Source organism: Lycorma delicatula, chromosome 12 (assembly GCF_047948215.1).
Source record: "Lycorma delicatula isolate Av1 chromosome 12, ASM4794821v1, whole genome shotgun sequence".
NCBI classification, from domain to species: domain Eukaryota; kingdom Metazoa; phylum Arthropoda; class Insecta; order Hemiptera; family Fulgoridae; genus Lycorma; species Lycorma delicatula.
The window spans coordinates 62,252,725-62,265,816 of NC_134466.1; the positions used below are offsets into that span (position 1 = coordinate 62,252,725).

The 13,092-nt window shown below is 29.5% G+C and overlaps 1 protein-coding gene across 1 annotated transcript in view; it reads left to right on the forward strand.

The window, feature by feature from the left end:
* Positions 1 to 13,092, forward strand: part of LOC142332777 (uncharacterized) — a 288,220-nt gene that overhangs the window by 255,384 nt on the left and 19,744 nt on the right. The window contains exons 8-10 of the mRNA XM_075379392.1: positions 1,628 to 1,761; positions 9,399 to 9,546; positions 11,355 to 11,499. Coding sequence (XP_075235507.1) covers positions 1,628 to 1,761; positions 9,399 to 9,546; positions 11,355 to 11,499 — 427 coding nt within the window. The remainder of the gene's footprint in view (positions 1 to 1,627; positions 1,762 to 9,398; positions 9,547 to 11,354; positions 11,500 to 13,092) is intronic.

A 13,092-nucleotide genomic window follows, 5' to 3' on the forward strand; every position in this document is an offset into this window, starting at 1 on the left:
GGAGGGCCTAATTTTCCATTAGGATAGAGCCTCTCCACATCATACTAAAGTAGTGTGGACTGCACTCAACGACAGGCTTGCAGAAGGCTGAATAGGCAAAGAAGCTCCCATCTCTTGGTCACTGCAAAGTCCTGATTTGACGCTGATGGATTTCTTCTTTCCAAACTATATAAAAGACATCATACACCAAGAAAATAATCCAGTCACTTAATTACATTGGTTTGATGTCTGCAGTGCTGAAAAGAGTATATGTTGAGTTATATTAAGAGGTAAATAAAACTCCAGACTTTGTATTTTCATGTGATGATAAACACACACTTACAATTCTAAATGTAATAACGTAAATTTAATTTAAAATTTTGGAGTCTTTCTCGGATATCTGGTATTAAACTGTTGAATTAATTTCAAACTACCAATAATAATTTGTTAGCAGATAACTTCCCATTCAACATACATAGCTAATCACAACACTCCCTTGTTTACTATTGGCTATTAGATGTGTTAGCTAAACCTGCATCAGATCTTCTCTTTTTCTTTGTATAGTGTCTTTGATTTAGAAAATATTATATTTTTTACATGTTGGAATTCATTTAATTTTCAATTAGGTAATCTTTAATTTTTAATAAGTGCCTTTATTTTTCTGCTTTTCCTCTCTCTTTACACCATTAGCCATTGGGCTCCTTTAATCATCTCTAAAGTCATATTTTATTCTGGACCATTTGCCTCAGTCTCATCATAATTTTTTCTATTCTCTTCCAAATGAATCTCACCTTTCTAACTCGCTTGTTTTTGTTACATAACTGAACCGACTTGATTCCTTTCTCTCAACTGTTGCTATAAGTGATTCTTGGTTAAGCTGTTCTTAAATCATTGTATTTCTTACTTTGCCCTTCTTAATGTTTCATATAACCCTTCCTAGGTACCTCAATTTCAAACCCACTGGGTTGGTCTATTGGTGAATGTGTCTTCCCAAATCAGCTGATTTGGAAGTCGAGAGTTCCAGCATTCAACTCCTAGTAAAGTCAGTTATTTTTGCACAGATTTTAATACTAGATCGTGGATACCGGTGTTCTTTGGTGGTTGGGTTTCAATTAACTACACATCTCAGGAGTGGTTGAACTGAGACTGTACAAGACTACACTTCATTTACACTCATACATATCATCCTCATTCATCCTCTGAAGTAATATCCGAATGGTAATTCCCGTAGGCTAAACAGGAAAAAGAAAGAAAAAGTACCTCATTTCAGTTTAAATTAACCTAATTTTATGTTTTTCTTGATTTTCATACTTTTTATTTCAAAAAAGTTAGCGTAAGACTTTTAGATCCAAATAGTATTTTTGTTTCTTTGTTTGCATCCCTTTTCTATTATTTAGTCAATCACGTACTTGATTAGCTTTTAAATCTTCTAAGCTTTCTAATAAATATACTCTTAATAATAACTCTTTATAATAAATGATTTATTAATAAGAAGTTTGATTTATTAATTAAATTTTATTAATGGGAAGTTTGATTATGATTGAATTTTTCTTGTTGTTATTATATATATTACAAAATTGTTGTTTTAAAAAAGTGATAAAAGTTATGTAATCTTACATCTATTTTTTTGTTTTCTTGTATTTTACAGTTACTTTCACAAAGAGTTGGAACACCAAAAGCTTCTGCAGCAGATTACTATGTACATAAAGCAAACCAATTGTTATGGGAACATATGCAACGTTATTCCGTTAAAGATGTGGCAGAAGGAGTACAACATTTGAAGTTAGTTTTTTTTATTATTTTTTTCATTTTTAGATATGACTACATGAACATCCCTTAAAATTTTGAGATTAACCAAAATGAATGTTTAAAAAAATTTATATATATTTTCAAATAATCCAAAATCTAACTTTTATATTTTATAAAAAAGTCTTATTATACCATACAAATTTATATGAACTTACAGCTGATCGATCTGTAATTAACATTCTCAGAGTAATGAAACTGTAAATTCTTGTTTATCTAAAAATTTGCATATATTATAAGGTTTGCAGAAATTTATTCAGTATTTTGTTATAAATTCACATTTGTATATTTTCCATGCTTTGTTTAAACATATAAAATATGGAATGTAACTTCTATAAAATATCCCAAAATTGTTACTTTTTCACATGCTACCAATATATGATATGACAAAACAACATGAAGTCAAGGCAAAAATTGGCCACTCACAAGTGGCAAGTCAGTGTGGCAAGAGCCGCATTGTCGGACTTGTGAAAGTTCCTTGATGCAGTTACTTTGTTCAACCGACATCAGTAGTTTACCTAAGGGAAAAGACTCCTACTGCGCTGCTGTAGGAAGCTAACTGAGAGATATGGCTGGCTACCAACCAGATTAAGGCTCCAAGTGTTTTAATGGTGGACAGGTATTTGCTGGCATTCAGCAGCCTAGGCGTGGCAGCCGATTTCTGTCTTTGATGAAATAAATTAATTATTGACAGTCATATATGTTTTAGTAGTTGACAGGGTGCGCCTATCCATTTTAGTGATATATGACAAGTGAGCGGTGGGACACGCAAGCAAGTGGTGTATGGTACCATGCTTATTCTGCTCACGCTTTTAGGTTAGCTCTAGGAGCTAGTTAGGACACTGGTCGCTAAACTGTTACGAGGCTCAGTAGCTGTTTGTGGCACAGACATTTGGTTTTACGCTTTACCATGACCGAATGTGGTGGTAGTGGGAGAAATGCCAAGCAAACCAAATGACAAAACAATTATTGAATCTAGTATAATTTTTAGATACTTTGAATGGGATTTTAAAACAGTTCAAAGAAAATGGTTCTTTTTACTTTTAGTAGGAAAATTATTAGTTATTAGTAAAGAAAAATATAAATGTTTGTAGATTATTTGTTATGATTTTGAAATAGAGAATCAAAAAATATTTATGTATGACAACTCTTTGACAGAGTTTTTGCAACTGATCACAGAAAGTACACTAAGCAACTAAAAAGCAGCTCTAATACCAATAATGTGAAAAAATGATCTGTATAGATTAAAACACATACAAACTGGGCACAAGAGATGGAAAAATAATTTTTTTTTCAACGAATCAGTTTAGAAGAGTTTATGTTTAGAGAAAAATTGTAAAAGGCATCCCATGATAAGCTACACCAGTCCATATCTAACAACCATTTACAAAACCAAATAAAGATTCTTATTGTTTTAAAAATGAAAGCCCAGGCTGATTAAAACCGGCGTTTACTGTGTTTATCATAAATTGAAAATTTATGAATATGTCAAAGTCTGTAAGTAAAGACTTATCATGTAATCTTTCACAAGGAAGCACATTATTCCAGTATATGATAGATGATTTCACAGCAATGCCTAACTCCTAAGTAGTGATAAATGTTTTTATTAGAACAATTTAAGAGCTATAGCATCCAGGAATCATTACTGGAATTAATCCAATAAAATATCTATTGTTAGTCATCAGAAAAAGAATGGAAAAAAGTTCTTTTAATAAAAATTGATTAAATTAAATTGATATTACAATTAATTATGTTTAAGAAAACTAAAATGTGCAGTTAACAAATGAAAAATTTGTCCCAAATCTAATTTATTTTATTATACCACATAAATGGCATTAAAATCTGAATATTTTAAAAATCATTTGAAGAACTTCCTGCCAAATGGAGTTTTCAGTATATTTCAAGCAAATATAAGAAATAATAATGACAATAATACAGATTTATTTTTGATTTTTTTAAAAATAGTTTTATAACTAATAAAATAAAAAATTCTATTATCCAATATTACGTTTATTTGTGTACTTATTATCATGTAAACAATGTGTATACATTATTATATATGTGAATTAATTAAGAGCAAAGAAAAATGTATTAGATATTTTAACAAATTGTACTAGATCAGCACTCATCTGACTGTCTAGCTAGGGGGCTCCACCTCCTGGATCCCTGATGCATTTGTTATCATCTTGGTTGTGAGAATATTAAATATTTTATAGATATTCATATTTCTCTTACTGTGGTGACAGAAATATAATGAAGTAAAGGATTAATTTTTTTCTTTCTTTAATGATTACCTTTAATATTGTAATCCCAAGGGGACTAGGGCCTTGATCTATGCCTTAAGACCTTCCCTGGGAGAACATGAATGTATCCTGAGAATTTGAAAGTAATAGGTCATTTGGTTCTCACGTGATGCTGTTGCAAACAAACAGACAGGTCCACAAGTTTTGCACCTATTTATAAGATTAAATAATAGCTGTTTATTTAATTGACTTCGGTGCTATTGATTATTTAACTATTTTTAATATGATATAAAACTTTATTTCATAATGTTTTCAAATGTTTTAGTGATTATTTAGTGTTTCTTCAGTGATTACCAGTCATTAAGTAAAATCTGATTCAATTTTCCATTAAAAAAAATAATAATTACTTATAAAATATATACAATAATGTGCACACAACTAATTCATTAAATATAGCGTACTATTTATAATTCCTTTTATAAGCCTGACTAATTAACATTTTTAGTTTTTTTTTTATTATTACTTTTTGGAATCCTCTTCTCAACAACATTTGATATCTTTGATATCCATAAGTCCAGCAGTTTAACAGTTCATATTTTCCCTATGTATCTCTGGGATCTTTTTACCTAGAGATTTCATTTGATACCAAAATTCCTGGATGTCATACCCCAAATTGTTGTTGAAAAAAATTTTGTTGAGTATGAAATTATGATAGCTAGAGTCCGCCATATTGACAACCATTATGTGATGCCAACTGCACTGTAAAGATAAAGCTAATGATATCTCATTTGTCCATATCATTCCAGTTATTTGGATTCCATTTGGAGGGAACATAATAAATACCAATATACAGACATGAAAAACATAAGCTTTTTTTTTATTGTGTCAGTCTGATAAAATAATTAAGTAACACATAGTACTAAAAGTGATGGAAGTCAAGAGTTCCAGCATTCAAGTCCTAGTAAAGTCAGTTATTTTTACAGGGATTTGAATACTAGATCGTGGATACCGGTGTTCTTTGGTAGTTGGGTTTCAATTAACCACACATCTCAGGAATGGTCGAACTAAGACTGTACAAGACTACACTTCATTTACACTCATACATATCATCCTCATTCATCCTCTGGAGTATTACCTGAAAGGTAATTACCGGAGGCTAAACAGGAAAAAGAAAGATTAAAATGTTGAATTTGTGACTGAAAATAAAAACTGTATCATTAAAATTAACTTCTGGTTAATCTTAATTATGGAACTCAGCAACGTGATACACTACCCTATACAGAGATGGATGGTGCATTAGTTTTCCTTTATAGACACAGATTGTGACTAAATGTGTTGATCAGTAGTCAACCCAAATACTGTGTGGGTTCATTTTTGGGTTCATTTTGTGTCTGTTTTTTTACTCTCTCCATTTACTTATTCTTTATTCTTTCTTATTTGTATAGATACCATAAGAATTGCATCAGGCAGAGTTTTGAACCCATATATGTTATGTGCACTTTAGTTACGGGAGGTTGTCAGCGCAATGGGGAAGAAGCAAAACTACCCATTCGACTTCTAGGAATTATATTTCCCATTCAGGCATTGATTATTGGATTTTAACTGCAGTAACTTTTACACTTTTATTTAATGTAGATTTCCATATTTGGTTTATTTTATTTAGTCAATCTTTTTAAATTTATTTAAAAATATGTACAGTATTAATTTGAGTTAGGTTTGAACTTAGTTCTTCCGTAAGACATATACAGATTAATTTGTAATTAATTTGCATATATTTTTGTGTGTATGTTCATATATATATATTTTTTTAAATTACGAATAAATTTCCTCTCTTTTGATGTTGTAAGATGAGTGATGGTCCACCACTCGTCATATGTTAGACTGGATCATCTAATATATATGAGTGAGTGTAGGTCAAGATTAATTGTTTCAAATTAGTTAACAGTTACAGGAGAATTAATTGCTGCAGGCAATGGCCTCTCCCTTCATTTAACACTTCCCAATTTATAGCAAATTAAACCTCTAATTATTATCAAGTAGATTTTACATCAGTTTAACTACGATGATGGTTTTAGTCATTCTCATCATCATTAAATTGTTAAATTGATGTACATCCTTTTTAGGCTTATACTGTTAAATATAAAACAACACAATCTCTGTGTTTTTCATATTTGGAACAAGTTAGGAAATGGATTGATGAAACGAATTAATTATTATAGAACACCGGCTTTTTACTATATTAAAATCTGCATTACAAAACTAAATTAACAAAATATTTGTAAATAAATAAAACGTAATTAGGGGTATAATACTGAACATATATATTATCCAGGTCTCTCTTAAAATAAAGCTATCTCTAAATAATATTTAACTAATGAATTTAAACAAAATTTAAACCAATGACATATTAACCTCTTCTACTTCTCCAATGAAGTTCTGGCTGAATGGTTGGTTGGATATTTCCAAATGTGTGATTTCTAGAATGGGTGAGCTTATTCCTTTAGAATTGCAAAATATGCCAGGGTCGGCATTGCAGGAATGACGGTGCTCTCTCTCTCACTCACAGCCTCGCGTGCAGCTTCCTATGTGCACAACAGCCAAACACCACACCACTGGAACTCTGAAGCACACAGTTCCATTCAAAGATTTTTGTATCTTTTTCATAAACTGGGGATGACTACTGACATTAAGCTTAGGAATTAATTATATATTGTACAAGTGTAAAGAAATAATTAAAGAAAAAAGGACTCATTATATTAAATATTATCGATAATATCAAGTGAAAATAGGGGGTGCCTAGTACCACAGTGCCTATAGGCGAGCTGGCACTCCTCCCTCATATTAAACTAAATTACAAGGGTGAGTAAAAAATTACATACACTTTTTGTTCTACATTTATTTACATAAAGGTAGAGGTTCAACATGTACATAATCTTACTAAACAGTCAACCTCCCTTGTCAATACATTTGGTTAAGCACTCCACAAGCTTACATATTCCTTCTAAGAAAGTTTTCGGTTGATCTTAAAGCCACTTTTGCTCCACTTCCTGCATGTCTAAGTCTGTGTAAAATCGATCACCTCGCAAAGCATCCTTGATCAGCCCAAACAGATGAAAGTTGGAGGGAGCAAAGATCTGGACTGTAGGGAGAGCATTCCAGTACTTCATAATACAACTTGATTTAAATAGTGTGGTGAGCTGTGTGCAGGTGGGCATTGTCATGCACACAACACTTTCTTCAACAATAAACTTTACGGAAACCAAGCATGTTGTGGGTGATTTGATGGGAAGTATCATGACTGATGTTCAAAGAAGACATTACTTCATTGATTGTAACATCATATTCACCAGAACCATCTCTCAGACTTGATGAATCTTATGGTGAAGGTTGACAGGGCCCTACTCCCTCTTTGTACATCACACTTAAACAGTCACTTCTAAACTTCTCAATCCACAAAAAACCACTTTTAAAATGATAAAGCACTGTCCCAATATTGTGGTAAAAACTAAGATGAATTTCAGCCCCTTTCACACCCTCTGTCCAGAGAATCATTGCTCATTGTTCCTTCTTGGTGCAAACTACTAGCAGACATGTTTATACTGCAGTAGTCAGAAGGCAAATGAGGCAATCAGGATTAAATTTTGCACATGTGACTACAGTCATACCAACTCTAAACATGCATCCACGAAGACATTACAACAAATTTGAAAGTCTGTTATAGCGAAAGAGTAGATAATTTTTTATTCACCCATGTAATTACTGTACATACATTTCAGAATAAAAGAAAATTTAAGCTACTGAAACATACACCATATATTACATTTATGTAAAGAATATTATTAATAGAAACATAAAAACAAAGTAGATTTTGTATTGTAATTAATAGAAATAAAAAATATATATAAATGAGAGTATTACTCAAAGCTCAGGTTTACAAATCTCAGTTCACGCACAGGTAGGAATGGTTTAAAGGACCGTTACTGGCTTTTTGCTACCTATGACAACCTGTCATAGAACACTATACCTTCCACCTTACTATTAACAGTTCCAACATGACTTCTCACATTCCAAAAAGAACTGCTCATCTCTGCGTTTATATTTTCTAAACTTTGATGAGTAATAGATTTGTGATATGCATTATCTTCATCTTAAGGGGTTCAAGTACCTTAAAAATCATAAAAAAATAAATTTTTGGATTTTCATGCTATTCTGCATAATTAAAGCATAAAAAAACTAAATTTACAGTTCTATCTTAATTCTTAATACAAAAGTGTTTAGTTTCTTTGATGACCTTCTGCTGTCAAATTTTGCAATTTCATTCTTTGTGAAATTTATATTTTAAGTACAGCGAAACTTGAATTTGCCACTGCTGTAGAGATATTTTTGTTTATAAAACCTGGATTTTTTCACTTCAATCATCTGTTTCTGCTATTCACATGTGATATTTTTATAAAAAAATATGGTTATGAAATACCATTTGTGTAGTTTTTGTGAATTTTTTTTTTTTTGGTTTGATGATGTAAGCTAAAAATGCCATGTCTTTATAGATTTTGAGCTGATTATTTGACTAATTAATAGTGAATATGTGTTTTATTATTTATTATTGAGTTACAATGCCAAGATCACAGAGAGTTTTCAGAAAATGAATTTATCAAAAGAAGCCTGATTTTAGTGTTTCTTTTTTATGTTTTTAGAGAGAATTTATCTGGTGGTCCCATTCTTTGTAAGTTTCTGGATAATTTAAGTAAAAAATTGTTTTAATGAAAACTTATATGTTCTACAGGTCTTCTACAAGTTCTACAGCTTTTCATTTTTTAATAATAATTTGTTATGTCATGATCACCTGATATACTAAAATTCGTAGAAAATTAGTTTTAAGAAAAAGTATATAGATCCTGCATTCTGTATATCCTAGCCATATCCGTATATTTTTCTTACATTTTTTTATCCATTCCTTTTTCATCTAATTTTATGAAGGCATAGGTTTTGTACAATTTATATTTGTAAATGATAAATTTTTATAATACTTTTTTTTTGGCTTAACACTATTTTAAATAAAATTAAATAAATGTAAAATTTAATTATTTTTTTTTTTTAAACAATTAAAACCAATTTAAAAGTGCACTGAGAAATAATACTTATTATTCCTTCTTTAGTTTATCACTTTTTTCTAAATTGGTATGAAATCAGTGATTTATAAGTCGTTGATAATATTTTTTAATTTCATGCCAACTTAAAGTTGACATTTAAAGAAGAATTGATAAACTGTCATTTTTCAATCTTCAACAATTTTTTTTTATAAATCGTTACATTTTTCTCCAAAAATATTGTTTATATATATCTTTTGTTCTTTTTTTTATACTGTTATAGAAATGGATCATTGGATATTTTGATAGCAGATACGCCAATCCTTGACTATTATCGTGCTACAGATCATGGTTGTAAATTACAAAAAATTGGGGATACCATCAATGAAGACACATATGCTGTTGGAATGACTAAAGGATTTCCTTTAAAGGTTTATTTATTATTTTTGTTAAAGTTATTCTAATTTAATTTTATACCATTTCAGTTGTTTAACTCTAAATCAAGTATGGTAATAACACGCACCAGGTTGGTTCTAGTGGTGAAATTATCATCACAAATCAGCTGATTTTGAAGTCGAAAGTTCTAAGGTTCAAATCTTAGTAAAAGCGGTTACTTTTATATAGATTTGAATACTAGATCGTTGATCCTGGTATCCTTTGGTGGTTGGGTTTCAATTAACCACTCACCTCAGGAATGATCGATCTGAGACTACTATACAAAGACTACATTCATACATATCATTCTCATTCATCCTCTGAAGTAATACTTTACAACGGTCCTGAAGGCTAAAATAGAAAAAAGAGAGAGGTTTGGCAATAACAACTGTCATACAAATATTTTTTTTCTTTGAAGAATATAAAATACTTGACTATATAAATTAAACAACAAACTAATAATAAAATTATAGCCTAAAATATTACTTCAAAAACAATTACTTTTTAAAAAAGAAGAAATTGTCAAGTTCAAATCTGAGTTTTCAAAAATAAATAGAGGTTAAAAAATGTTGCATTTCAAAAGTCAAGACAAAATTGAGTATGTCAGAATTGTATATTGAAAATTCACATTAATCATTTATATTTTTAATTGCTGTATACATTTTCTGACTCAGATTATAACAAAAATTAGTTTTTTAAATTTTTTTAAATATTATTCCCATTTACAATTCTTATGTGTGAAAAACAGCCTATACCGTAAAACTATCAGTACAAAAATACTAAAGCTGTGTAAAGACAATGAGAAAAGATAGTTATTATACTTAATACAGCATATTTAACCATTTTTTGCATGTTTTAATAAAGTTTAAAGTACTAAACAAAAAGTACTTTTTTAAATTTTCTATCAGTTTTTTTTTATAATGAAATGATATTTCATAGTTTAACAAAAGAGCAATCAAAGAATAAAAATAAAAGTACTATTGATTCTTTTTTACTTATAATGGAACTAGTTCATCATTTTGGGGCTTTTAATTAATCTGCAACACTTAAGATGTGATTAACCTATACATGCAACCAATCATTTTATAACTTGATTGTTTTAATTATTTTATTTGTTTTAATGTCTCACACTGGCCATTTTATATAAAAATTTTGACTAATGGAACTCAACTTCATTGAGTTCAACAATATCATTTAATGTAAATTTAATTTTGTGAGTATTTATATTTATACAACAAATATTATACGTAGATAGGGAAGACGCAATTAGTTGCCAGAAGATCCACAACTCTTAAGAGTTTAGAATACATTGAAAAATATTTTTAATAGATTATTCTTTTCCTTTCTTTTTAATACTAGTTTAGTTGTTACCATTGATCATACTTTATCTGATTGTTGTGAAAATAATAAGTTTGAAGTTGATGTGATATGTTAATTGTTAATTTTAAGTTATTTTATTCCACATATGTTGCAGAAGTCTCTAGGATATCATTTATAAAAAAAAATTGAAATTTTTTACACTTTTTTTTATTAGAAGTTCATTTTAGTTGGTTAATAAAAGGTACAGAGAGAGATATAATTTTCATTGTTTTAACTTGTGCCTATTCCTCTTTGTGGTGTATATTGAAGTTTAATAATAATTTCTTCAGTGCTCCCAGTAAGTTATATCAAATTCATTAGAGTCGCCTTAATACTATCTCCTTTTATATTATCTTTTTTGGATCTTATCCAATTATTAAAAAAAATAATAATAATAACTGTTCTTAATTAACATTATATTTATTTAAATGTACTTTTTCCTCAGGATAGTATATCAGCTGTAATAGCCAAATATTCAAGTAATGGATATATGGACATACTGCAAGAAAAATGGTACGGTGGACTACCTTGCTTTAAATTAGTTACTGAAATGGCACAACCGAGACCTTTAGGTGTTGCTGCTGTTGCAGGTAATATAGAAATGAGTATAATATAATCGCAATTTATTCACTTGTAAATAATTTACTTATTTCACAAAGAAAAAAGTATTCTAAATGTTCATCAAATAAATGTTAAATAAGAATACACTCAAAAAAAATTTAGGGCTTTGTGGCGTGATTGGTAGCATCTTGGTCTTTCACCTGAAGGTCCCGGGTCCAAATCCCGGTCAGGCATGGCATTTTCACACATGCTGCAAAATATTCATCTCAACCTTTGAAGAAATACCTAATAGTGGTCCCGGAGGGAAAAAATAAATAAATAAATAATTTTTTTTTTTGAATTCTAAGGCACCATCTCAATTAATAAATGCTGAGCAAATAATGAATAAATTAAAAATTAATTACTTAATTTAGGAGATAAATGGTAACCAGATTAAGTAATACATAAAAATACTTTCAAAATACTGAATAAAGAATACATATAACAACATTTGTAGAACAAAAAAAAAAATACAACTTTTCTAATTTTAGCCAATCTCATTTGAAAGCAAAAAGTTAAACTCATTTAAATAACTACACAAATACAAATTTGTACAGCAAATTGCATGGCTTGTCGCTTCTCCTTCAACCATTGAGTTAGACTTACTGAACACGATTTCTAAATAACATGAGGTGCCCAAATTTTATCTTGATCCCGAGTGCACAGTCAAAATAAAATTTATAAGCTGTTTTTATCACTTCAGAAATAGTCTCTCTTTGAGATTTAGGTGCAGATTTACCACAGACATAATAAAAATTGTCTGGATGATATAGCGATATAAGGCACAAAATAGATTTCCCGACTACAACTTAACACATGCCCCTTATATACAATTGGATAAGATAAAAATTTAACTCAAAAAAGATAGGGAGATAACATGAACCTTAAACCAATCACATATACACCTGTAGTGAACAAAATTTAACAGAGGTAATAATCATTCTGATGATAGAAAATTTTTAATAAATATAAAATTTTAAACGGCTACTAGATGTTGGTCCCTTATTTTATTCAACAATGAAATTTCTGAATAATTACACTAATCAACAAGAAAAAGTTTTTTCATGGTGATTTTAATTAATTTTGGGATGCTGAATTCAAAACGTTTATCATAATTTGTGTAATACAATATGTTTTTTTAAATACATATGATTTATTTATCAATAAATGCATAATCACTGTGAAATCAATATTTAAAAATATTATTATTTTGTGTATTCTTTGTTTAAATCAAGTAAATATTTATTTATTCAAAAACAGATAAATTGAAATACATTAATACGATTTTAAAATAACTGTTTCTAAAAGTCTAACTCATTGGAATTGTCTTACCTTTAATTTTTTAAATATGTTGACAAACGTATTTGCTTGTACGATTTTTTATCAATTTCTCTAAATGAAAACCAACAATAGTTACCCATCATTTCCGGATCCCATCTTCATTGGTACCGATGCTCTATGATCAGAATGATGGAAACGTCCCCCTTGCTCATCACTGACAAGGCCCAAATTTTCAGGAAATTAGCCTAGGTGGGAGTGTAGGAAATGAATTTTTAATGACATTCTACATTCTAAACATTTGT